Raw genomic sequence first — 27,118 nt, forward strand, 5'->3', positions numbered from 1 at the left:
AGTCCTCCTGACTTCAGGGCCCGTGCTCTATCCACTGCACCACCTCACTGCCCCAAATAGTTCTGATGATCAAGTTTCTCCTTACTTTCTTCCCAACCAGAGCTTATCTCCTTGTGACTTCCAGTAATCACTCCTCTTCCCAGTCCCTCTGGGGCCAAACAAAAGTCTATTCCCTCCTCCACACACATGACAGCCCTTCAGTTCCCTGAGCACCACTATCACCTTCTTCCTGTGGCTTCTCCTCTCCAGGCTGAACATTCCCAGTTCCTCCAAGTGATCCTCCCATGGAGTAAATTTCAGGTTCTCCACCATCTTGGTTTTTCTCCTCTGGACGCTTTCCAACTCAACAGTGTCCTTCCCACACTGAATATGAGACTCTCGATGTGGTCTGACTGAGGCAGAGGATGATGGGGACTCTCGTCCCCTTATTTCTGGGAGCCCTTTGGCCTCTCTTGACGCAGCCTTAAACCACCTTAGCCTTCTTGGCTCCCATACTTAAACAGAGCTTGAAGAACCCCAAGAGCTTCAGAACCCCCTTGCTGGGGTTCAGCTTCTTTGTCTGTAAAATGAATGGGGTTCATTCAATTGATCTCTAAGATTCCTCCTAGTTCTATGACCCCATGATGAGCATTCTGAAGGTCCCTTCTAGATCTGGGATTCTAGATCAGCCCAAGAAGGAAACAAGAAAAGAACCAGAAAGGAGGAGCCATCCTGGATGCTGATGAAGTTGATTTTGCCCACCAACCAGGCTCTCTGAGCTCTTCACGGCAGAAACAAGCTGGGACTATGGTTTTAAGAAGCAAAATTCAAGAGCCAAGTCCAATGCCTGTGTGCTAGCCATCCTCCACACTAAGACAACACTTTCTGGTGCCTGGAAGAGCTAGCTGTCCCTAATAATAATAGCATTCAGAGGGGTGTTATTATGTGAGGCAGCATGGCACATTGGAGAGGGGGAAGGGAATATAAGCACTTATATAGCACCTACTGTGTGTCAGGCATGTGCTAAGCACTTTCCAAATATCTCATTTGGACCTCACAACAACACTGGGAGATAGGTGCTGGTATTGTCCCCATTTTGCAGTTGAGGAAACTGAGGCAAACAGGTGAAGTGACTTAGATTACACAGGTAGGAAATGTCTCAGGTGGGATTTAGACTCACTTCCTAACCCCTGGTCTGGTGCTCTACCCACTGGGCCACCAACTAGAGCCAACTTTGAAATCTGGAAGATCTGGGTTCCAGGCCAGCCTCTGACACATATTGGCTCTGTGACTGTGGGCAAGTCATTTAACCTCTTGGTGCTCTAGGAAACTTCCTAAGACTGTCAATCGAAGATAAAGTGCTAACCTGCCTTGGTGCAGGGAGTGTCCTCACCTGGGAGTTCCTTAGACTAGTGAAATTAGGAGTCCAGTCCCTAGGACTATTTAAACAGTGCTTCGAGGCTAGCGCTTTGCCTGCATTATCTCATTTGGTGACAAACAGCCTCGTGAAGTAATATGCTCACAGGCATTATTATCCCCATTTTAGAGATGAGTAAACTGAGGCCCAGGTACAAGGGTCACTTACCTTTGTCAGAGGTGGAATCTGAACCCAGGTCTTAAGGCTCCAAATCCAGCATTCTTTCCCTTCCAGCCTGCTACCTTTCAGTCTAATCCTAGCATGTTCCCAAGACCCCCAGGCGACAACAAGAGCAGAGAGGAAGGCAATCTGGGACACCTGAAGGGCTCTCCCTAGGCCCTCCAAGCCAGCGTTCCTGACCTCTCTGGCCACCACAGCCTCTTCTTTCCAGAGGGACCGGGGACTGCAAGAAAAAACGGTGGGCGCACCCTCACCCACCTAATCTTTGTCGCTTTCTTTCTTCTCGGGCAACTCCCCCTTCCCACCCCAAAGCGAGGGCAAAGTCACCAGTCTGGTCACAGGACCGAGCCGCCTGCCACCGCCGTCCCCGCTTTGATAGCAGCGTTCAGGTGGTTGCTTGGATTGAAGAGGGGGGATGGGTGGGGCTCTGGGGAGGGCTCCCCCGCCCCTGCTCCTTAGCAACACTGGAAGCCTGGGGGATGGAAGACTTGGCGGTGGACGGGATGTCCTCCGTCAGCGCATCCTCAGTCCTCGTGTTACAGAGGTTTGGAAAGCTCAGCATGCCGTATACGTATGTGAGGCTGTGATTGAAAAGGATGGACTAGCCACGGGTCGCGACAGAGGGATGAGGATGGGGACCCCCAGGACAACCCCCCTCGAGGACCAGAGCCATGCAGGATGGGGACCCCTGGGGGAGCTGTGATCTGCGCCAGGGAAGGAGGATCCATCCGAAACCAGAGAGTCATAAAGCCCCCCAGGCTGTGGCTGAGCCGAGGAGGGATAACTGCCCAAGGTCAGCCAGTGAGCCAGGGCAGGATTCCAGCCCAGCCCCCTGCACCAAACTGCCTCTTCTACAAACTGATGACAACAGCACAATAATTATACAGCCCTACTATGTGCACTTTCCCATTATTGTCTCATTTGATCCTTGCAACAGCCCTAGGAAGGAGGCGCTATTATAATCATCTCCATTTTACCGATGAGGAAACAGGTTAAGTGACTTGCCCAAGATCTCATAGCTAGTAAGTATCTGAGGGAGAATTTGAATTCCTGTCTTCTTAACTCCAGATCCAGTGACCTATCCACGGCCCACCTGCCCTGGGCAACTCTCTAAGATTATGTAAATTGCAGAGAAGGTGCCAACAGTCTTTGACAGAGGGAGTTTTCCCACGTGGCAGTCTTGTGTACCAATGACATCACAGAACTGCTGGGTCTGGGTTTTCCCCATCGCAGGGCCCGGTTACATTCTTGTTGAAGGACAGACCTGCCCCAGTAACTAGCTCCAGCCCCAGCACCCCGCCCAGAACTAGTGGGCGGCTAATCAATGCTGGTGGTTGATTGACTGCTTGTTACTCCAGCTGTTGGGGCTGAGAGAGTCGGGAGGAGAGCGGGGGCGGGGGCTGGGGGGGGGAGAGGAGGCGGGGGAGGGGCAAGAGAAACGGACAACGCTCTTCTGGGCCTGAGAAAACACGTGCCTTCCAATCTACCCAGCCCTGGGCGATGATTGGTGGAGAGGCTCACACTTGACCGCAAGTGGGCGACGGCTGATTGGTTGGGCGGGGCACGTGTGGGCGGGAGCTTGGGGCCGGTCTCAAGCGCCTGGCCCCGCGCATGCGCTCTCTGGGCCACCGCCGTGGTCGTGCCGTGGGAGGACAAGATGGTGGAGCCCCTGGTGACGCCTCCGAACGACTTGATGCCGGCCCTGGACCGTGAAGGCACGGGAGAGCTGGTGCGCGCGGAGGGGACACTGCATGATGGGGGCTTCGTCTGGTCGTTTGTCTGTCGGAACCCCCATTTTATAGAGGGGGAGACTGAGGCACAGAGGGGTCACGTGACTTGTCCTGGCAGCCCGTAGTAGAGGGCGGAAAGAGCTCCGGAAATTCGGAGTTGGAGGAGACGGATCACTTAACCTCCCCCCAGGCCTCAGTTTCCTCTGCTGTAAAATTGGTGGGGGGAGTGTAGGGGGGCTGTGGGCCTTTCTGGCCCTAATTGTGATATTAAGTCACTCCCCCCCTTCCTGCCTCATTTTCCTTCTCTGTAAAATGGAGGTTCTGGCCTTTGCCAGATATTATTCTCTGATATTAACTCACTGCCCCCCAGTTCCCTTCTCTGTAAAATTGGGGGTGTAGGGGGGCTCTGGGCCCTTCCGACCCTGTGATCCTGTGATATTAAGTCACTTCCCTCTGCCTCAGTTTCCTTCTCTGTAAATTGAGGGGGAGGGTAGAGGGGCTCTGACCCCTCTCAGCTCTCTATCTTACACTTTTAGGTCCTGATTCGGTTGCTTCCTCTGTGCCTTTCCCTGGGCCTCAGTTTCCCCCCCTATAAAGTGGGCGCTGGGGAATCCATGACCTCTTTGGAGCTCTGACTGTCTGTGACATTATTTGTCCTTATTAGCCAGGAGGGGAATCCAGAGGCAAATCCCAAAGCCAAAGAAAGAGGATTTTCGCGAGTGTTTGCCCTGATACCTGTGACCCGGAGTGGGCTTTGAGATCTGGGAGTTTCCCAGAGGCCCCTGCTGCTCCTCGGGGGGGGGGGGGGGGGGTCTCGGAGTAATGATCTCTTCTCTTCTGACTGCCCCGTACCAGTCTCCCTACCAGAGATTGAGCCAGCGAATGCAGGACGTCACTGGAGACAGGGGGGTGTTAAAGGAGGTCATCCGTGAAGGAGCCGGAGACTTGGTGATGCCCGATGCCTCTGTGTTGGGTATGGCCGCCCCCTGGGTTCTGGCAGAGGGGTCAGAGCAGTAGAGATGTTTGAAGGGGGAAAGACGGGGTTTTGCTTGTGCTCTAGAGCCTCAGACACTAGGGGAGGCCTAGTAGTAAGATCGGGGCGCCCTGTACACGAATTGGGGATGTGGCTTAAGGCCAGCAGTGCAGACATTTTAAGAAGAGCCTGGGCCTCGAAGGTCTTGGGATAAATGTGGCCTGTCGGACTCGCTGGCTGAGGGTCTGCCAGAGACCACCTTTCCTCGCTGTCTGGTTTCTTTGGAAGCAGTAGCTGATGGCTAGTCTCCTGGCTGGTGATGTAGGGTAGCTGCAGCTGGTTCTGGTTCGGGGCCAGCTTCTCTCGTGGATCTGGTTCCATGTGAATTTTGAAGGCTTTCTCTCACAATTCCTTCAGTGAAATACTCTGGGTATCTGGAGCACATGGACAAGCCCTTTGACACCAACTGCTTTAGGAAGATCCCTCGACTAATGAAACTTGGAGAAGGTGAGTCAGGCCTGGCCTGAGGCTAGACTGGTGTTTTTAAGTTAAGTGGCACTTTTGACCCACAGACCCACTGTATGTCCACGTGTTCTTTGTGTTGGCTTTTCCGATAAGGAGTGATGGTTTGGGTGGAGCCACGTGTACTTTCCTTCTCCCATTTCACCTTGTGACCGAGAAATTTATGAAGTGGGCAGCCAGGCTGGGCCATGATCTAAGATCATGTAATTACTTTCAGTCCACGCAGCCCCTATTCAGTACTTTCTCCACACCAGGCTAACTGTGCCAGGTGCTAGGAGAGACAGACACAATGAAAGCACCCCCGTCCTGAGCAGCCACAAGGATATGTCCTTGGATGTCCCTGGAGGAGGGAGGCAGGGAGCACCCGGGTCACAGGGGATCGAGAGAGGCTTTCCAGGGGACTCGCTGCAGAGGTGCGGAGGAAGGACGTGCCTAGGAGGGGGGAGGGAGAGCTGGGCAGCCAGGGAGGCTGGATTGCAGAGTAAATACGTACAGGGAGGAACGGGCAGCTAGGTAACGTGCTAAGCATTGTGCTGTCTAGAAGACGTGTATATGTAAATGTAGATAGAATCAGTCTTCTTTTTGAGGGGAGGAGAGCATTTGCAGGTGGAGGAAAGGGTCAGAAAAGGAATTTTGAAGGAAAGAAGGGCTTCTGTGTTTTGTTTTGTTTTGTTTTGGGGGGGCGGGGTTTGGCTAGGTAATGGGGTTAAGTGACTTGCCCAGGGTCACACAGCTAGTAAGTGTTGTGTCTGAGGCCAGATTTGGACTCGGTCCTCCTGAATCCAGGGCCGGTGCTCTACCCACTGCCCCACCTAGCTGCCCCAAGATGAGGTGGGATTGTGGGCCAGACAAGTTGCCAGATGAAAGGTTGAGAGTGTTGTGTGTGAGAAACAGCGAACAGTGTAGTTTGACTGGTCTGTGTCAGATGGGAAAGGGATCACTGTCGAATCAGGTTGCAAAGATCAGTTGGGGCCAGATTGGAGAAAGTGTTTAAAAGACAGGTCGTTTATATTTGATTCTAGAGGCAGTAGGAAGCCAGCTGAATTGAATAGGAGAGTGTGAATGATTTTTAAAACTTTTGTTTCACTTAAAATGTTTTTCTCCCTCCCACTTCTTCCTCTCCTCCTCCCCACATTGGGGGGAAAAGAAAAGAAAAAAGAAATTCTTATAACAAATGTGCTGAGTCAAGCCAAACAAATTCCTGCATTGGCCCTCTCCAACAGCGTGCGTTTCATCTGCACCCTAAGTCCGTTGCTTCTCTGCAGGCGTTGTCCTCAGGCCTCTGCAGCTGTGGTCTGTCAGTACACTGGCCAGGATCCTTTAGTCTTTCAAAGTCATTTACAGTGTTGTCCTTACTGGGCCTGGTGCATGAAAGTCCTCCCAGGTTTCTCCCAAACTGCCCCTTTGGTCATGTCTTGTGGCAGAGGAGACTTCGTTCCGTCCACATCCTGTAATGTGATCAGCCATTCCCTGTTGATGGGCACCCCTTTGTGTCTAGTTCTTTGCCACTACAAAAAGAGCTGCTCTAAATCATGTTGTGCATATGGGCCTTTTCCTCCTATCTCCTCAGGGTGTATGCCCAGTGTAGTGACTTGGGGCATAGTCCCAAATAGTTTCCACGATGACTGATAGGTAATCATTTAGGTACCGGTGTGGAGTGGGGGGGGGGGGTCAGGGAGGCAGGGAGATTGGAAGCAGCCTCCAGTTAGGAGTCAACAATGTTATATTGGTTGAGGTAAGGGAGCCCATGACAGACCACTGGGGGGAACTGTGGTTATCAGCTAGAACAGGGATTCTGATGCATGGCCTCAATTCATTGGTATTAGCCTCTGATACCCAGAGTGAACCTTACAGAACAGTGATTTGATGTCTAACCAGTAGTTTTGCTGTAACTCTTTCATTTCCTTTTTCCTCCTTTGGAAAGCTGGAAATAGGCAGGCTTAAATCAAGCCTCTGTCTCTTCTGTTCTAGAGATAACCCTGTGGGGAATGGAGGTGGGCCTGTTAACGATGCGCAAAGGCGAATTGGCCCGATTTCTCTTCAAACCTCGCTATGCCTACGGGGCTCTGGGCTGTCCACCCTTGATTCCGCCCAACACCACGGTCCTGTTTGAATTGGAGCTGCTGGACTTCCTGGACTCTGCCGAGTCAGACAAATTCTTCGCCTTAACTGCTGTAAGTCCTTGAGAGCAGACTGGACATCTTTAGATGCGCTCTCTGTGGCCTCAGTATCCTGCATAATGGCATTTGTTTCTTCATGTTTGTCTGACCTTTCTGATTCTCCTTTCTCCCACTTCCATTTTGAAGCCTTTGCCGGTGCTGAAGGCAACCTCTCAACTTAATGTATTTTGTGTTTTTAATAAATCAGATAAGATAATGGATGTGAAAAGGTCTTCACAAACGTTATAGTGGTGGTAGTGATGGTGTTCACTAAGTTGGGTAGATTCATTTATTTAACAGTTTACCCCAATTACTAACCTTGCTTCCCAAATTGTCTTTGTCAGACGATGGTGTATTTGTTTACCCACATGAAGTTGTTTTAAAAATCAGTGTAATTTTTGTAGCCGTCTAATTACACCTTCTCTTGTTTTAAATTCCCTCATCACCCATTTATCATCTTTAAACAGAATCTGTGTTGGAAGGGACTTGGAAACCATTTAGGACAACTCTGCTTGGCCAAGGATTCCACCTGTGGCATCCCCTGCAAGGGATCATAGAGCATTCACCTGAAAACCTGCTTGGGTTCTTAACGTTTATCCTTTCAGAATTCATCTTTCTGGGGGCAGCTAGGTGGGGGCAGTGGATAGAGCACCGGCCCTGGATTCAGGAGGACCTGAGTTCAAATCCGGCCTCAGACACATAACACTTACTAGCTGTGTGACCCTGGGCAAGTCACTTAACCCCATTGCCTAACCCCACCCCACCCCCAAAAAAATTTGTCTTCCTCGATTTTACCCATTTTAGCTCATTGCCAATTTGCAAGATCCTGACTGTCTCATCTGATGCATTGGCCATCATGGCTTTGTGTCATCTGGCCAGTTTGACAGTCTCGCCCTCTGTGCTTTCTTCCAGTTCATAGAAAGAAACTTTGACCTGCACAGAGGCAAGGAAAGACCCCCCCGAGGCAGTCTCTTAAGAGATCCCTCCTCAAGGAGACATTGACTCTGGTTCTGGTCATTCACCCAGTTCCGTAGTCCACATCTTTCTATCCTGTCCACAAGGAAACCATGATGGATTTTGTCAAATACTTGGCAGAAATATAGGTCTTCTACTTGTCTGGTATTCCCCTAATATGTAAGTGTAACTGCTTTGTCAAGGAAAAAAAGGTGGGGGTTAGTTTGGCATGACTCATTCTGAATGCAGCTGCACGGCCTCTTATGGGTTGTAGATCACCGTGCTAACTGTTGATAAGCCATTCCCTTTGCACTGCAATTTGTAAGAGTAAGAGCCATTCCCAGACTGACAAATGGTCAAAGGCTGTGAGCAGGCAGTTTTCTGAGAGAAATCCAAGCTATCAACAGCCACGTGAAAACTGCTCCAAGTCACTGATAACGAGGGAAATGGGATTAAAGCATCTCTGAAGATCTCCTTCACACACATGGTGACAAAGGAGATGACTGAACAGATGACGGTATGAGAATACGAATGCATTACTGTTGTGCCATTAGAGATGATGAAGGGAATACGAATAGAATCTCGGAAAGACTCATTTGAGCTGATGATAGAGTGAAGTGGCGATTTGTAGAATAAAGTGTTCCAAAGACGACTTGGAAAGCCTTCAGAACTCTTCTCAGTGCTGGTGGCCAGCTGCGGTTCCAGAGGTCTCATTGGCTTCCTGAGAATGGGGATAGACTCGGGGTGCAGACTGAGATACATTTTTAATTTTTCCTTTTTAGACACAGCCAGTGCTGGAATTTGTTTGACTGTGACTAGTCATTACAAAGGCTTTGTTGGGGAGGAGAAATCGATTTTTCTTGATTGACAAAAATTATATTTTTAAAGATACAAAACCTAAATTACATCTGGAGTTTTGCCAGGAATAAAATGAAGCTCACTGATGTGTAGTGTGCAGAATCCCCCCCCCCACTTCCTGTTTTTTATAAAATTGGGGTAGGCTTTGTCCTTTTTGAGACCTGTGACGTTTCTTCTGTGCTGGGCATCCTTCACGGACTGTGGCTCAGCATTCTCATCAGCACACGTGTTCAGGCCTCGGTGGTTCCGGACATCCTCAACTCACTGGGGCATCTTGATGCTTTCTTACCGCCTCCTTATCTTGAATTTCAGCACTCTGGTCCACTGCTTTCTAGCTCCTCACTCCAAAATGCATTCCCCTTCATTCAGAGAGAAAATGGAAACTAAATACAAGTCGAATTGCTTTGGCTTCTCGCGTTCCTTCTCTATCGGCCTGTCTGTCCTGAGCCTCAGTCCTTTTTTTCTTCCTCAGAGTTTCCTTCTGCCCTCAGTGTAACACAAAGAAACGTTAATGTTCTTTATGTTCCTTATCAACCTCCGTGTGTTGTGAACCTTGATGTTCCTGATGTTTTTTTACAGGACTGTGTTTGGGGTTTTTTTGTGCCACCATTACCTGCCCCCGCTTTCACATTTTATACACATGATCACGTTGGCCCCTTATTAGAGAGCTTTCGCTTTTCATCCTTTTTAAAGAAACATTTCCATGGTTATCTGTAGTTTCGTTGTTGGGCTTCTTCCAGCAATTTGGGGCTCCCTTCCTCAGGGGTATTTTAGGTCATTGGATCTAGCCTCTCTTTTCTCCAGTCGCTTTTTTGAAGCCCACCTTCCTCAGGTCAGAGGTGACGTCAGTAGTCCCTCTTCCTCAGTTCGCATGTTCTGGGATGGAAATGTCACTCTGTCCTGCTGCTGTTTCAGCAGCCAGTTTCCTTTGAAGGGGGAAGAAAGAGAGGCCAGGATGTGACAGGTCATGAAGTAAGAAAGCTGGGATGCGTGGAGTCCTTGGTGGTTGGGCTTAAGGAGAATATGAAGAAGAATACGAAGGGAGGGATGGAAGGTTATGGATGGTGTGAGAGAGGAAGTTCAGAGTAGGGCAGGGCCTTCCCTATGTGTGGCTGAGGTTGAGTGAAGGTGCAGATCCCAGTGGCTGAGGAGGTTATGAGCTGGGAGGCCAGAGACTTTGGGCGGGGTAGTGGTATAGGCTTCCCCTCCCCTTCGTCCCAACTTGCAGTCCCAGGCCAAGTCTCCCAGAGGGATCTCCTAAAAGTAGAGGAGCTACAGAGCATTTCCCTGTAAGCCTTGTGTGCCCTCTTTTACCAATCCAAGTGGTGTCAATGGGAGGAACAGACGCACACATGGAGTAGGTGGAGAGGTGCGCGCTCAGAGGGCACGCTTGCCTCTGCCACTGCAGGCTGGGGCGGTCTCTCTCTTCTGGTGGTATCTTCATGTTCCTCTGGGCAGAGTAACTGCTGCTAGATTGGGCTCCCTGGGTCCACTTCTTCCTCAAGCTCGACCCCAAACTATCCGAGCCATTTCTCTTCATAAGACAGCTGACTCTTTTCTTTGCTCAAGGCTGTCTCCCACCTTGACTCTTGGAACAGCTTCCTCCTGGATTTGGGGGTCTCCTGCTGGGCAAGTAGGCCCACTGCAGAGTGGAGGGATCCCCTTCTTGCAGCTCTCTGGGGAGAGGCAAGGAGCAATTCTCTGTCAAGGCTTGGGGTCTTTCTTCCCTGCTGCCACGGCTCAGATTCCTCAAGGCTGTCTCCCATCCTGACTGTTGTAAAGAGACACTCTGGAGGCAGTGGCGAGCCACCCTCTTTCATGGGGCCTAACCAGTGAACTTCCCTGTACTTGGCTGTCTCTGTTCTGTACCCTCTTGGACTTTGTGATTTCATGAAATGGGCTGAGGTGAGTCATGTGGGGGAGTCAGTTGATTGAGGCCTCTTCTGAGCAACTCCCCAACTAAGGACACCCAGGTATGAGGACGGAGATTAAGGTGGAAAGGAAGACAGTGAGACAGAAGGAAGAATGGTCTGGACTCTAGTAGATGATAGCCACCAACATCTGGAGAGATTGCTGTTGAGAGATGCATGTGAGCATCCAGGAAGATGGCAGCGGAGAAGAGGGCTGGGAGTGATGACAAGGAGTGAAGGAGCATGCCTACCACTCCTCCTGGCTTGGTGCATCAGAACTGAGAATAGAGAAGGAGGAGGGTGGTGTCCCAGTGCTGGTGCGAGGAGCCCAGTGTGGCGTCTTGGGGGAGGGCTGCCCTCCATGGGTGCAGGTGGATAGAAAGGAGGCCAGAGGGAAGGGTCTGATAGGAAGAGCAGTTTAAGAAGGCGGGGGGGGGGGGCGCGCCTGAGGTGACTGCCAGTTGTGGGGGGGTGGAGCAGCCTGAGCCACAGGTGTTTGAAGAGGAGACACCTGCAAGCCAGCTGTGGGACAGTGGATTTTCATACCCTTCCCAGCCACAGGTGGCCCCAGCTGGGATATCAGAGTCTGAAGGTAAGACTTGGGGCCTGAAGTCTTGCTGGTTACACAAGGCCATGTCACCTTCGCTTTGCTGGGTCACCTCAGATGCCTCTGTTTTTGATCCCTCAGAAGCAGCAGGACGTGTTTCCTCTCGAGAAGGTGCTGAAGGTGGCTGGCACAGAGCGTGAATTTGGCAACTACCTCTTTCGCCAGAATCGCTTTCACGATGCCAAGGAGAGATACAAAAGGGTAAGAGATCCTGCAGGCAGGCTTCCCAGCTGCCTCTTCTGTCCCTAAGGGAAGGGCATCACAGTCTCGCCTTGAGTAAGTAGTGTACCAGGCTGGCAAGTCCTTGCTGCTAGGTGGGCTGGGTGTGGCGGTGGCTGCTGGGTAATTTGCATCTGCAGGCTGGATCCCTCTCTGGTTCCTTTGTCTCCCTCTTGTTAGCAGGTTCCTCGGCGTATCACCTGGGACTCACACCCACGCTTGGGTGAGCCAGGGCCAGTTAATACGAGGACCCTTCACGTCATCGCTTGCTTATCAGCCTACGTGATCAGTCTCTGTTCTAGTTTTTCTCTTTTGGTCAGTTCTCCTGACTTTGTGCATCATATATAGCTTTTCCTGCCTTGCTTTGTCAGGCATTGCTGTGGCTTTTTCTCCTGGGGCCCATATTCACATTTGTTTTTTATTGTTAATTCACTTGCGTGTGTGGTATGTTGGAGAGGCACTCCTTTTTTCTACCCACCAGATTAGCTGTATAAAAAGTTATCATGGAACAGCAACAGATTTATTAAGGGCCACAGCTTGCTTGGGAATGGAGAGGATGACACTCTGTTGATCGCATCTTTCCTAACTCTGAGCTGACCTCCTGTGTCAAGAGCCGGCCCCTTTGGCCTTTCCATCCTGTCCAAAGTTGTCACTCTCATGTCACACGCCCGCACGTGGTCTCAGACCCTCATCCCCGATAGGAGGGGATGAATTAGAGACCACTCCAAGATTTCTTGCCTGTGAAGCTGGTGGTGTCCTTGAAGAAACTGGACATTGGGGAGGAAAAATTTATTTTAGGGATGAAGAAATGTCCTGTCCCAGAGAGGAATGAGCTGGCTTGGGAAGCAAAGGGATTCCTTCTCTTTGGAGATCTTCAAACAGGCTGGACCACATTGTGTGGCGATATCATTCCCTTTGGGGGATTCCCTTTGCTAGACTCGGTGGGCCCAGAGAGCTTTTCCTGTTCACTGAGTTTTGTTTTAGATGTGAATGTCTTGCCATTGCCACCTCAAACTCAACTCTTCTCTCTTGTTGTTAAGTCTTTTTTCAGTCGTGTCCAAATCTTCATGACACCATTTGGGGTTTTCTGGACAAAGGTACTGGAGTGGTTTGCCATTTTCTTCTCCAGCTCATTTGACAGATGAGGAAACTGAGCAAACAGGGTTAAGTGACTTGCCTAGGGCCACACAGCTGGTACTGTCACTTGTGGGGACTGTGGAGGTCTAGTGACCATACTAGTATGAGGGAAGCTTCAACTCTAGGGTAATACTCTAAGTCTGGAGGATGACAAAGGAGAAGGTGGGGCTGTCTGACGCATCCCTGAGTGCTTTCTTCTAATGAGGGCAAGTCAAACTCAAGGTCTGCTGACAGTCTGGAGTACTAGCTCTCTAGGTCCCTAGGAGGTAACAGTTTAGCAGAGGGGGAAGGACAGTTGTCTTGGTTGATCATAGGGTCAGGTTCATGTCCTTTGTAGGTCCTTGGTTTTGGCCTTGTGTGCAGTATGGGGCAGCTAGCACGGTGGATGGAGCACTGAGCCTGGAGTCAGATCAGAATTCAGACACTTACTGGCTGTGTGACCCTGGGTAAGTCACTTAATCCATGCTTCCATAAAACTGGACAAGGAAATGGCAAACCTCTCCAGTGTTTTTGCCAAGAAACCCCCAAGAACAGTGGGTCCACAGGGTCACGAAGACGTGGACGCAGCACGTTCAGTATGTTGCTACCCGAGCGGGCCTGTGAGGAAGCTTTTCACCTTTTTGTGGCTACCTAGATGTAAACCGCATGCTGATGTTCCCAGGAGAAAGCCAAAAAAGAAGCTGTAAAGTGATCCCAAGTTTCAGCTTCATCTGCGTACACTTCACAGCTGTAGCTGTGGGCCCTCACAAGCGTTCTGTGTTTCTCTGTGTTCTTCATATTTGTGATTTTTAAGCACAGCAATATTCCCTTGCACTAATATTACAATTCATTCAGCCATTCTCAAATCGTTAGACTTACGGGCCTCTAGCCTTTACGGTTAAAGCCTTTAGGAGTGTTTTTGTAGGGTTTTGTTTCCCCTCCATAATGTTGTGTATATGGAAGTGGCTGTGGAAGCCTAGAGGTGGGAGGTTTTCTGAGATTAGTAACTCCTTGTTGTATGATGCTGCATTGTTCCAGAGTGCCCCGCTTCCCAGATCTAGCCCCTCGGGCTGACTGCTTCCTCACAGCCAAGTTGATAGTGAATTTTATCATTGTTGTCTCTCTTTGCCAGTTTGGGACCTCAGAGTTGTTTTAATTTCCACTTCTGAATTTTTGAAGTTTAAACAGTTTTTCAAGTGGTTATTGATAACTTTAATAAACACGTGCTGGATCATATATTTAACCATGTGTGTTGGGGAATAGATATTACTGTAGTAAATTCATGGTAATTTCTGATGTATTTTATATATCAAAATTTTATCAGATGCATGTACTGTAAAGTTTTTCCTCAATTTTTCTATCAGATATGTTGCTTTTGTTATGTAAAACTGCTTTTATTTTTATATAATCAAGTCCATCTATTTTCTCTCCTACGATCTTTCCCATTTATTCAACAGATAAATTTTTTTCTCTCCAGTTACAATTAACATACCATTAATTTGTCTCATTTTTTCTGATCATTGGCATAATTATAACTTACTGTAGTTTGTCGTGATGGCATCTACTACCACATTTCTCTATATGACCATCCAATTTTTACGATAGTTTTATTGATTAATTATATTCCTTAATGTTTTGCAATCTTGGGTTTAGCAAACATTAATCTATCATATGTCTTTGTAACTATAGTTTTTATCTGGTACAGGATGTTTTGAGAATCACCAATTTATACTATGATTACAGATCCATGAACGGGTGTTGTGTTTTATATGTTGATGTAATTCTACTAGCTTTATAGTTTCATATAATTTTTATACTCATTGTTTTCAAAATTTTCAGACATCTTTATTTTCTTGGTATAGCTTGTGTGACAGTTACACACACACACACATACACACATGCATGCATGCGCGCACACACACACATGTTTGTGTCCGATGAGACAGACCAGGCTTTGAAAGCCGAGCAGAGTAGTCTGTGTTTCATCTTTGGGACAATAGGGAGCTTCTGTAGGGGAGTGATGGGGTCAGTGGTTAATTAAAGGAAATCACTTTGGCATTGTGGAGGGTAGAGCCAGGAGACCAGGGAGGAGGCTGTCATCTGGGTGGGAGAAGCTGAGGGTCTCACCTAGGGTGTCAGCTGTGTGGTAGAGAGAAGGGATTGGATGTAAGGCTGTCATGGAGGTAGAAATGGCGGTGAGAGGGGTGACTGAGCATGATTTGAGAGAGTGTGAGGAGTAGTGTGCTGAGATGATGAAGTTGCAGGTTGGAAGAACAGTGTGGTCCCTTTGACAGGAAGAGGAGAGAGTTTGTGGAGAACAAGGTCAGTTTTAGACTGCTCGAGTTTGAGACGTCTGAAACATCCAGGTCAGAGGGGCCACTGGGCAGTGGGGGATGCAGGACTGAAGTTTGGGGGAAGACCAGCTGGCTGCTGAAACCCCAGGAAGCCACACGACTTAGCCAGGGTCACCCAGGGAGGATACATCTGCATCAGCGGCAAGGGTGAACAAGTAAGAAACCTAGATGGGGACGCTTGCACGTGGCCAGGCCGCATCCCGTGTGGTGCCACGTGGGCCTTCCGGTGACGTCTTGGCCCTGCTCCCCCTGGTCTCTGCTGGCCTCTGCCCCATTGGTGGGTCATTTTGTCAGCTGTTCCAGGCGTGGCTCCTAGGCCCAGGCCCTGGAGCCTCTCTGCGTCTGGCTGCCGTGTTCTTTCATTTACTTCAAGGCCAGAGTCTTCTCCCTGTAAAAGCTTCCTCCTCATGTGCCGGGCTACCTTGTCCCTTCTGAGACTTGGCACATGGCAGGGCTCCGTGTCTCCAACAGGAGAGCTTCTGTTGGAGAGGAGGAGCCCTTCAGGACAGAGTGCCAAGTGGTGGGCAGCTGTTTCCCTGAGGCCTCTGACGTTGTGAGCTTCACTTCCTCCTGGGCCTGGGGCTCCAGAGGGCAGCTCACTCTGTCTGCCCCATGATGAGCCTTCTTGAGGCTCTCCTGGCTCTGCAAATGCCTCTGGTTATTGCCTGTCCCCACAGCACTTTCATTTCCCTATATTTCCCTCCTCGTCTGCACAGTGAGCAAACAAAGACCGAAAAAAGCAGTCCAGCCAACTGAAGCATCATCTCAGGCAAGTTTGACTTTTAGCTCCCCCCCCCCCCCCCCCCGGAAGGAGTTTGTATCTGAAGCTCGAGTCTCTCCTGGTCATCCATGGAAGGGCTTTTTGCCCAGTGGCTGCCAGATGCGCTGCAGTCCTCTCAACTCTTTTGTTCTCCTCTAGAGAAGGCTGGTGGGGAGGCCCGAGTGTCGTAGGACAGGCCTGACTCAGGCCAGTCTGATAGTTCAGGATTGAGGTTGAAATGAAATGAGACATTCGTAGACCATCTATTGGTTTCCAGAAAGAGTTTTCCTTAGCTGTGGCGTGGAAAGGACTCTCAGCCAAGCTGCAGTACTAGTTCAGGTAGGTGTGTGCCCTCTGAGGGGTGTGTGGGGACTTGGGACGTCCATCAAGTCGGAGGAAGGCCGACTCCCCTCCCCCTCATGCCTGCCTCATTTGTGACCTTAGGGGGCTGGGAATCCTCATCAGGGCCTTGAGCCTGAGCTTGCTCTGCTAGTCAGGGCTCAGGAACAGCTTCCTCAGCCTTTTACGGGAAGAAGCTAGCTGAGCCGACGTTGCTTCTGTCACACAGAGGCAACCCAGGAAGGCAAGGTAATGGTCTGTGCTGCCTTCTTGCCTGCATGTCTGGCCTTTCAGATAGGGGGTGTCCCAGCCTTACGGCTCTTCGAGCTCAAAGCTGCACCAAGACCCTTGGGACATGCTGGCTGGACCTGCCCAGTCACAGCTAGTGAGCCTGTGAGCTCATCCGCACAATTGCGTTTGAAAACTTTCAGAAGTGGCATTTTTCCCCTACTGGTTTTACTGCTGATTTTTTTTTTGTCTCAAAATGAGCAAAACTTTATTCTGTTCCATTCTTTCATTATTAACAGAAAATCGGAGAAAGCAAAAAGTGTTTTTTTTTAACAAAGATAAACACAGCCTCATCTCTCAGAGCAGATCATAACTTCAAAACGGAAGGGGAAGACAAGGGGTACAGAGCACCCCCCACTCCCACCGAGCAGGCCCAGTCATCCCTGGCCATATTTTTTTATGTTCCTCCTTTTTTTTTTTTTTTTGTGAGGCTATTGGGGTTAAGTGACTTGCCCAGAGTCACACAGCTAGTGAGTGTTTATGTGTCTGAGGCCCGAGTTGAACTCGGGTCCTTCTGAATCCAGGGCCTCTGCTCTATCCACTGCACCACCTAGCTGTCCCACCTAACTGCCCCTTATGTTCCTCTTAAGCCCTGTGTTTGAACTTTGGAGTTTTTACACAGCTCTGGTCTTTTTCATCAGGAGTGCTTGGAAGCATTATACTATACTCAGTTTTGTTGTGTGAGTGATCCTTGGTTATAACCTGAAATCCTTTGCCTTCTGGAATATTGTATTCCAAGCGTTCCACTGCATTGTTAGTGTGGCTGCTAAATCAGGTGTGATCCTGACTGTGACATTTCAGTACTGAATTCTTTCTTTCTGGCTGCTGCAGTATTTTTTCTTTGACCTACAAATTGGAGTTAGGCTATGATGTTCCTGGAAGTTTTCGTTTTAGAGTTTTTCTGTCAGGACTTGACCAGTGGATTCTTTCTACTTCTGCTTCACCCTCTGGCTCTAAAAAGTCTTGGAAAGTTTTTTCGTAAGATTTCTCAAAATAGGGTGTCTAGACTTTTTTTTTTTAGTTATAGTGTTCAGATAGTCCATTGATTATTAAACTTTTTTCTCTTGATATTTTTTCTCAGTCAATTGTTTGAGATACCAATACTTTGAGATATCTTAGGGTTTTCTCTTATGTTTTTTCAGTCTTCTGACTTTGGCTTAATATTCTTATTGTCTCATGAAGTCATTGATGTCTGTTTGGTCCATTCTGATTTTCAGGGAGTTAGTTGCGTGGGCACATTTTGTACCTCTTGTGCCAAGCTGTGAATTACCTTTTTGATTCTCTATTCCTTGGCTCTCATTTCTTTTCCAACTTTTTTCTCTAGCACTCTCATTTCGTTTATAAAAGCTGTTTTAAGATTCTGCTTTTACGTTCATGCTGTATCTTGTCCAGTTTTACCCGAGCTCTTTTTCTTTGAGGTTTTGGTTGTAGATATTTTGGAATCAGTATCTTCTGGATTTGTGTCCTGAGCATCCCGGTCACCATCACGGCTCCTTACGGAGAGAGGAATTCTTTTTGTGTCTGCTCTTTCTTTCAGTCTGCTTTCTGACATCAGAATTGATATTAGTATCAGTCACTGTGCATATCTTTTTTTTAACATCATTTTCTATTTTTATTATTACCATGTATTTTACTAATTTTATCATTTTTCTAATTACTCGTAAAAACAATTTCCAACATTCATGTTTTAAAATTTTGAATTCCAGGTTCTCTTGCTATCTCTCCTATCCCCTCCCTGAGATACAAATAGTATGATATAGGTTATACATGTGAAGTCATGCAAAACATATTGTCATATTAATCATGTTGTGAAAGAAAACACAGACCAACAAAACCAAAAAAAAAATAAAGTTTAAAAACAAGTGTGCTTTGATTTGCATTCACACTCCATCAGGTCTTTCTCTGGAGGTGGGCAGCATTTTTTGTTACGAGTACTTCAGAATTGTCTAAGATGATTGTACTGCTGAGAATGGCTTTCACTTCACTTCACATCAAGTTCATTTGAGTCTTTCTAGGTTTTTCTGAAAGCATCCCCTTCATCATTTTTTGTAGAGCAGTAGTATTCCATCACAGTCATATATGGTGACAACTTGTTCAGCCATTCCCCAGTTGATGGGCATCCCCTCAATTTCCAATCTTTTTCCACCACAGAAAGCTGCCATAAACATTTTTGTATATGTTGTTCATTTTCCTTTTTTAAAAAATACCTTTGGGTTACACAATAGTGCTGGTGCTGCATGAAAGGATATGCACAGCTTTAGAGCCCTTGGGGCATAGTTCCAAATTGCTCTCCAGAATGGTTGGATCAGTTCACAACTCTACCAGCAGTGCATTAGTGTCCCAATTTTCCCAGATCCCCTCCAACATTTGTCATTTTCCTTTTCTGTCATATTAGCCAATCTGATAGATGTGAGGTGGTACCTTGTTTTAATTTGCATTTCTCTAACCAATAGTTATTTAGAGCATTTTTTCTTATAGCTATAGATTTCTTTTTATGGCTTTGATTTCATCATCCGAAAACTGCGTGTTCATATCCTTTGGCCATTTATCAATTAGGGAATGACTTGTATTTTTATAAATTTGACTCATTTCTCTGTAAAAGAGCAGACAACACCAACAATAGAACCCTGAGCTTCCCATCTCCTCTTCTCACCTTTGTGGTTCTTGTGGGGCTGTCTCAGTCAATCTTCAGGATTTACTCCATCTCAGTTGTCTTGATTTTTCAGCCTATATTCCAGAAAGATCTCTTGCAACTTGGCTTTCCCTAGGGGAAAGAATGTGATGGGCAGTATCAAAAAGCCTTGAAGACAAAGACCAGCCCTTATCTAAAATGGCCATTTCTGGTCATCACACCCCAGAAGGATGTGTAGCTGTACTGTCTCATTTACCCTTCTAGCCCCTCCCTGTAAATGAGTGGGCTTGACTGGATGCTTTTCTTTCTGCATTTTAAGGTAGAGGATCAGGGAACTAGCTGCCCAGAGGAAGCTAGAGCAACCACTATGTGAATTACGTACGGTAGCTGGGGCTTGGGGCTGTCGGACCATGGCAGATGCAGGCTGGGACGCACGGCCTACCTTGAAACCAGGCTTCCCTCTCAGTTCAAGGAGCAGAGGCTGTTGCTGCTTGGCCCTTGGAGCTAAGGACTTCTAGGGAAGACCATGCTGGCAGCCATCCCTACTGCCTCCCGAGAGAGCTTGGACCGAGAAGAGAGTAGTTAATAGGGACAAGACCGTGAAGAGGCGAGTCCAGCTCAGCTCCTAGAGGGATGCTTGGGGCCTAGTGAGAAAGGCAGGAGACCCTTCACCCCAGGCCCTCCTGTGCACACAGAGCGCCCCCGCATTGGACTCCAATCTCACAGTCCATTCCCTCGTTTTTTTCCCATAACCTCCTAGGTCAGAGGAAGGTGAATACCCTGGAACTGTCGGCTGATGTCCAGAGAGAGAACACTAGGAGGAGCTACTTGGCAGGCTTCTTTGCGATCTTTTATGTTAATAAAAACCATGTGGCAACAGAAAGGTGATCGCCTGGGTATGGAGGGGGCCTCTAGGGCTATAGATATGGCTGTTTATGGGCATCCCAAGGAGTATTGAATGTTAACCCTTAGCCTACAGTTGAGAGGGTTTCACGCTTTCCTAGTCCTTTTGAAGTTGTGCAGCTTGGTGGGAAAAGTGGTATGTGCATGAGCATAGAAAAAAATCCGATGGGGAGGGAAGGGTGAGGCACACAGGACACGTGCACATGCACGCTGGTCGCTTGAGCATAGCACCACCTGGTGGGGAAATTACATATCACACACTAATTGTAGTGACTGCCTTGTAGGCTTAGGGAGGGAGGATGCTGGTCTGTGGGCTCTCACTGTAGCTGACTCGAGCATCAGTCAACAAGTAATTATTAGGTGCTTACTGTATGCCAGGTGCTTGGCTAGTTACTGGGGATACAAGTACACACCCTCCACCACTCACAAATACAATGGACGTGGCTTTATCACCTTGCTGTGTTTTTTCTAGGGCAAATCACTGCTTTTCTTTGTGTAATATTTCCCCCTTTGTTAAACGAGGACTATGCAACTTGCCAAGAGCTGCCATTGTGGGTCAGACCCCATAGGTCCATTTAGCCATGAAAATTGTTGCCAGCAGAGACTCCTTTGCTCCTTTATTTTGTCTAGTTGGATTTCGTGTCATCTGTCTGTTTTCCCTTGTGTGATTTCAAGCTTTAATTTTCCAACTTGCTAAGGAATATTATGTGTTTACAAGAGGGAGTTATTTCCTTATGGTAGTAATGAGGTTCCCTTAAAAGCAAAGGACTTAACTCTTTGGACTCAGAAGTGGAAAAGCATTTGCTCTTCCGGGGGCGACGTTTTCTCTTCTCTTCCTAACTTGTATTGTTGGACTTTATTGTGTTTCTAGCTGCTGTGTGCAGGGGGATACACAGGCAGAGATGAGCAGGCCCTGCCCTCGGGCTCTTACGGGGTCAAGCATTCTGGCCCTGGTTGTGGCTGCTCACTCCCTGCGATTTCGGACTTTTCTGTCCACTGCTTTGTTCCCCTACAGGCCTCCTCGATTCTTTGCCGAAGGCCTTTTCACCCTGGGGAACAGGGTCAAATAGAGAGCGCCAAGCTCCTCGTCTTCCTTAACCTGTCCTTCACTTACCTCAAGTTGGAACGACCCACCCGGGCCCTGGTCTATGGAGAGCAAGCCTTGGCTATCGATCAGAAGAATGCTAAGGCCCTCTTCAGATGTGGACAGGTGAGTGTGGAACTGGCCTTTTGTCGGGAAGAGATTCAGGAAGTGCTGTCCCTAACACAGAAACCTTCTCAAGGACCATGTTCTTCCAGTGTCCACGTCCTGGCCAGCCAGATCTCCAGAGTGTGGCCTCTCCATCTCCCCTCGGGGCTCAAGCAGAAGCCCAGGGGCTTGGAGGTGGCCTTCTAATACTGTGACTCAGGAGCCTCCACCAAGGGGCTTCTCCTGCCCGTGATACTGTCCATTCACAGCAGTTAGCCGACCAGATTTAATTCGCTTCTATCAAGGAGTATTTGCTGAGGGAGTAGAGTAAAAATAATTGACGCAAAACATCGACGAAAAGTCTGGGACGTCCTCCCCCCAGTACGTACCTAGTCCAGGAGAACCCCTTCTGGCTGCTAGAAGTCCTTTTCTCCTCTTTGTGAGACCACTCCTGGAGCACCTTCTCCAGCTCCTCAGAGAGTCCTGAGGACGCCTTTCCCCCGTGCATCTAATTTGTCCTTGGCTTCTAATGCAGACTTAGCAGCATCTGCTGTTCCAGGAATGATGCTTGGACTAGGTCACCAGAATCCTCTGGTCCTCCCCTGGCCAGTGTGGGATGGGAAATCAAGACTTAGCCCAAGCTGGCACTCTTACTCTCCCCATGCCAAGCTTGGCATGGCTGGGTAGCTTCCTCCACTGAGCAGCTAAATGGCGTCAATTCAATGCCAGCTCACTCTCAAGCCCCAGAGGGTGTGACCAAGTCCCCCCATCAGTCCTCCAAACAGACTTTCTGTTGCAACCTAGTTGAAATGTCTTTGATTGGCTGATTGTGGGGGGGATGGCATGAGGATCCAGACCTTGTTCACACCTTTTATTCAGTTGAGATATATGCTCACCTAACAAAGATCTTAGAGTTTATCTCTTATCCTTTCTTTAAGGGAAGTTAGGTGATTTGATTAACTCAGTTGACCCCCTTCCCTTACTAAAATGGATTACTTCAAGAATTTTACTTCTCCCAGTTTGTTTTTCTTTTCCCAAACACGCAGTGCTGTAATTCTCACCATCTTTATGGCAGGCTTGTCTCATCATGACTGAATACAAGAGAGCCCGGGATTTCCTCGTCCGAGCCCAGAGAGAACAGCCTTTAAATCATGACATCAACAAGGAGCTGAAGAAGCTAGCCAGGCAAGTGCCCCTCCTTCTGACTTGTCACGGACCTGTGGACTGGTGGACATGTCGCCTCTGGGTCTCCTTGTCATGAGGAAATATTGGGAGGCTTGCTCCTGGAGTGCTCATTGTGCCCAGGGATGGAGGTAAAGGTAGGATTTCAGTCTCACTGTGCTTCAGGGTTGCAGAGGAATCCCCAAAATTGCTAAAAATTTGGGGACATTCTAGATATTTCCTTTCTGATGTTGAAAAATAACTGTCTCAGGTCAGGGATGCTAGGTGATGACTCTTTACACGAAAGTTTCCTAGCACAAGCCATTGCGTTCAAGGGCTGTTAAGCCGTGGAACCTATAGGCTGGTGAAGAAAGGCACCTTCTCCACCTAGGGTCTGTGAACTTGAAGAAAATCTGTCTTGACGACGATGTCACAGTAGTTGGTTTCTTTTGTAGCCATGTTAATTGTTTTGTGCATTTAAAAGAAGGTGTCCTTCGGCTCGCCCCTCGGTGACAGCCTCGGATGAGCCTCCTCTGGGCCCTTCAGGCTGCCCTGTTCAGAAGGCCCAGGTATGCTGGCGGCCCTGTAGCTCAGGTCCTGCCCAGTGGCGGTTGGCCTGAGTGTTAGAGAAGGACAGAGCCCGGCAGGAACCATTCCCAAAGCTCCTGCCCTGTACTCAGTGACAGAAAGGGCAGAGTCTTTGCTCTGGGAGTTCGTCTGTGTCATTGCCTACAGACAGGCCTTTTAGAAACGTTTTGTTCTCTCTTCCAAAAGCTGTTACAGACACTACATGGACAAAGAGAAGGAAATGTGCTGCCGAATATTTTCTCCTCTCCATTCCTCTGCTGTGCAACAGAACTGAAGGTAAGTTGAGAGCCAGAAGAGGGTGAGGGGCAGGAGCTCCTCAAGCTGAGGGAGGGCTTGGCCTGAGGACTAAGGATAGATTAGGGGATGTGGCAGACCTGGATGGGAGAGAGTAGGTCACTGTTGACCATGCTGTTTGGAGCCAGGGGCCAGATGTGGGGGGGGGCACTCCTGAAGTCTGAGGTCCCAAGGAGCTGGGTCTGTATTAACACTTCTCCCTCTAAAGCCTTGGGGGGCATAGTAAACACTCACTTGTACAGAACAGCCCCTTCCTCTCAGTCTCCCGGGGAGACAGTGATGACAAGGGTCCTCAGCCCTTTCTACAGATGGAGAAACTGAAGCCCTGGGCATTTAAGGGATTTGACTGTTACGCAGCCGTGAGTTACGCAGCTGCAGCTGGATTCCAAACAAGAGCTTGCTGTGTTACACCTAGGACTCTGTTGGTCGCTCCCACTGCATTGACCTCCCGTAAACTGTGGGTAACAGAAAAATGACCAATGCAGTTGACCCGAGAGCTCAGAGAGCTGCAGCTCTCTAGCTCTGGTTTGTGCGAGGACCCAGATCTTTTCACCTTCCTGTGCTACAACCATCTTGAATGGGAGCTATTCGCCTCTGAAACCTGAGCCTTGTCTTGGGGGAGGTTTCTCCGTGGGCTTTCCTGCTTGTCCCCCCAGCCCTGGGACACATGGGAAGTCTTTAATAAAAGCATTTCCGTCCCATTCCACGTCAGAGCTCCTGGAGAACTAAATCCAGCACAGTTCCCACCATTAAGATTTCCCTGAGTGCACAGAAGAATAATGCACTTGCTCAGTCAACTGTTACTTAATCCATGGAAAAAACCCACCTGCCTTAAACACCTGCTCCACCACATAGATAAGTCTGTTCTCCTGAGGGAAATTAAACAAGAAAGCGGCTAACAATAGCTGCTGAATGGACCAGCAGTGATAAACCTTGGCTTTTTGGAGGCCTCCAGCGTCCATGCATGGCAGAGAGGCCACTGTCAAAGGGCTCATTCATGGTAGGGCCGTTCAGAGGGGCTTGGGAGCTGCGGCTCCCTGCCTGCTCAGGTGCGTCAGGTTGGGGCCAGCGGCAAGCGCCCCTGTCCTCGTCCTCTCCCTCGCCCCACTGACTCAAGGGACCCAAGAATGGAGAGATTTGCCGATATCTGAACTGGGAAACTGCTTGACACCTCCACCCTGTTCAGCTCTTCTCAGCATTGTTATACCCCAGTGGGGACAGCGTCTTTCTGAGCATTCTGAACCCCGTGACGGGTTCACCTTTTCTTACCCAGGAGCAAATTCGGTGTGCCTGAGTCCAGCTGGGAACTTGATTTTCCTGCAGGTACTAGGCCTCAAGGCTCCCAGCTCTAAAGCCTCTGACCTAGGCGTACAGTGGTTAGAGCAGTGGCATCGAGAGACCTGAGTTCAGGTGCGGCCTCGGATCCTTACTAGATCTGTGACCCTGGGCAAGTCACCTAAACTCTGCCTCCATTTCCTCAACCGTAAATGGAGATAATAACAGCATCTTCCTCCCAGGGTTGTCGTGAGGGTCAAGTGAGATAATATTTTTGAAGTGCTTAGTTTAATGCTCGGCCCATAGTAAGTGTTTAATCAGTGCTTGTCCATGCCTCTCCCCCACCCCATCCCTGGGCCCCAGTGTGAAAAACTCAGTTTGGGGGGAGCCTAAAAAGGGGAGGTGGTAGGTGGGCATTGTCCGCAGGGGGCGGCTGCAGCCACAGTAACCTCTGCCTCAGAGCATCTTGTGACGCAGCTTTGGTGACTGAATCACCCTCCTCCCTTGTGGATCTTTTCTCTGCATCTGGGCTTTCTCCAGGAGGCGTTGTAATGAGATTCTAGCTTGCCCACCCTCACATGGGCTTGGGCTGCTGCTAATGGGTGAGGAATCAGGGTCTGAGCTTTTGAGAAGGCCCCCGTGGTCATGTAGCTAACAGGCCTGCAACAGGAACCAGGACTTTCTGACTCTCGCCACGAGAGACCCACTTCTCCTCTAAAAGGCACATTTTTAGTGCTTCTTACAGAGCCCTGTGTCATCAGAAGTACAAGTGTGATTATTCAGAAGGCTGTGTGTGAAAATGAATGTAAGAAAACAAAAGGGTTTGCCTACAGGGCGCTTCCTCTCATCTGACAGTAGCCTCCTTTTATGGTAGATGGAGAGCAGATCAGTTTTGGGAAGGTTTTGGACGAGGTTTTTCCCAGTAGCCTCATGGACAAGACAGGAAGGCATGGGCTGGATGTTAGCCCAGTTAGGTGAGTTCATAGGTCATTGTTCAGAAGTACCCAAGAATACTGATGGAGGATGGCTTCCAGCTGGGCCCCTATGGAGTAGGAAGCAGGTAATGCCTGGTCTGTGAAAGCGTTAGTTATAACTGAACCTGGTTCGGTTGGCCACACTCTGGGGTTGTGGGCCACCTGCAGCCCTGGCCCAGGTCTGATACCATTGCTGACACGTCCTTCACAGAAAATTTCCAAAAGCCGGAACATGCTGCCAGCTCTGACTTGTGCTTCTGCAGCTTTGTCTAAGTCGACCTCTTTGGACAAAAGAGGAAACTGAGGCGCAGGTTCTCCTGCCTGATGCTCTCAGATTTGTCCTTGATCCCCTTCATCATCACCTTGCTCTCATCCGGAGCCCAGGGTGGAAGGGTCAGGCTTAGTGCTAGCTTTGCTCTTCCCAGTCAACCCTGGCTTTCCATTTTCTTCTCTTAAAAAAAAAAAGTGTATGATCTGAGTGATCTCTGAGATCCTTTGCAGCTCAAAATCCTAACACTTGTAGCCTGTGGCCTGGTCTAAACCTAAAAAGTTTCCTCAGTGACGGGTGAGCACTCCCTCTAGAGCTCTTGGGGATAGGGCTGGGGGACAGGGACATGGCCTGTTTGGTGATAGAATTCTCCCATGTTTTCTGATCACGCTTACCAAAACTCTGGAATGTGGAATAGTCACGGTCACTGACTCAGTTTCAAACTCAAGCGCTGATCAGGACCCTAAAGGTTTCAGATGCATGGTTTTTAAACAATCATTTTGTGAATTTTCCCTCTTGGGGTGCTGCTAGTTTCTATCTTTCTGCTAGCATTTGTTTAGGGATTTTTCCCTCTCCTTCCTCGCACAGAAGAGAATTTTAAACCTTGGAGAATTGTATTAAGTGATTAAACCACACTGCCTGGCCTGTCCAACTTAAGGGAAAGAATATCTTAATTTTTTGGGAAGAGCAGTGGCAGGTCCCCAGGAGCTCCATGGTGATGGGGAGCTCAGGCTGGCGCAGGTTGGCGGATTGGGTGGCTGGTTTGGCCCTGTCCCCTAAATCTAGCACAGGAGGAGCAGGCCATGCAGAGAATGGCCAACAGCAACAGGCAGGCCAGCGCGGCAGGAAGCTTTCTCGCATTTCTGAGCCTGGTAGTTCATCTCAGAGCAAGTCTTTGCCTCCAGTTCCAGGGCTTGGAGCGAGGCAAAGACCTGGCGTGACCGACCCCAGAGCTCGAAGAGGAGACACGGAGCAGGGGTGAAGCATCCCCAGAGCGTACTTGATGACCCAGGTCTGGCCTGGCTTCGAATGCCAAACAAACGGACTCGTGCAAACTGCTGGCTCCTCCACTGCCCTCCTCTCCACCTCCCTTGAAAAGTACCACATGCACCCTTTCCAAGGCACCTCCTGCCAGGCCTGCATTTTCTTGTAAGGCATGTCTGGTGTCATTTTCTGGGCATCTGCTGCGTATAGGATCCTGACCTTGGAGTGGCTGTGGAATACCTTCCCTCCCTCTGTGCCTCAGAATCGAGAGATGCCAGTGAAATGGCCCTTTGTTGTGTAACTATATATAACCCCACTTGGGTTAGTACGTTTTCATTAACACCCCTCCCTTGGAAAACATTTCCCCTGGTTCAGTTTCTTTGGCTCCCTTGTCTCTCACCACATCCTCTCTTGGCTGCTGCCACAGCCTCTCTGTTCCTGATTCACGCTCCAGCTTGCTTCCGGCCCCCGGGAAGCACAGAGAT

The 27,118-nt window shown here is 49.0% G+C and overlaps 1 protein-coding gene across 4 annotated transcripts in view; it reads left to right on the top strand.

Moving 5' to 3' along the window:
• The first annotated feature begins 3,184 nt into the window (after window positions 1–3,184).
• The window catches only part of FKBP6 (FKBP prolyl isomerase family member 6 (inactive)), a 47,319-nt gene continuing 23,385 nt past the window's right edge, over window positions 3,185–27,118 (top strand). For 3 of the 4 annotated variants that reach the window (XM_021005741.2, XM_078154709.1, XM_021005742.2), the window contains exons 1-8: window positions 3,185–3,305; window positions 4,162–4,279; window positions 4,697–4,786; window positions 6,773–6,975; window positions 11,371–11,490; window positions 20,916–21,110; window positions 22,165–22,274; window positions 23,025–23,114. In XM_021005741.2, coding sequence (XP_020861400.1) covers window positions 3,234–3,305; window positions 4,162–4,279; window positions 4,697–4,786; window positions 6,773–6,975; window positions 11,371–11,490; window positions 20,916–21,110; window positions 22,165–22,274; window positions 23,025–23,112 — 996 coding nt within the window. In that variant the 5' untranslated portion in view covers window positions 3,185–3,233 and the 3' untranslated portion in view covers window positions 23,113–23,114. The remainder of the gene's footprint in view (window positions 3,306–4,161; window positions 4,280–4,696; window positions 4,787–6,772; window positions 6,976–11,370; window positions 11,491–20,915; window positions 21,111–22,164; window positions 22,275–23,024; window positions 23,115–27,118) is intronic. The other variant, XM_078154708.1, reaches the window with a different exon arrangement.

This window comes from Phascolarctos cinereus, unplaced genomic scaffold (assembly GCF_003287225.1).
Source record: "Phascolarctos cinereus isolate Bilbo 61053 unplaced genomic scaffold, phaCin_HiC Scaffold_5;HRSCAF=322, whole genome shotgun sequence".
In the NCBI taxonomy this organism is placed as follows: Eukaryota; Metazoa; Chordata; class Mammalia; order Diprotodontia; family Phascolarctidae; genus Phascolarctos; species Phascolarctos cinereus.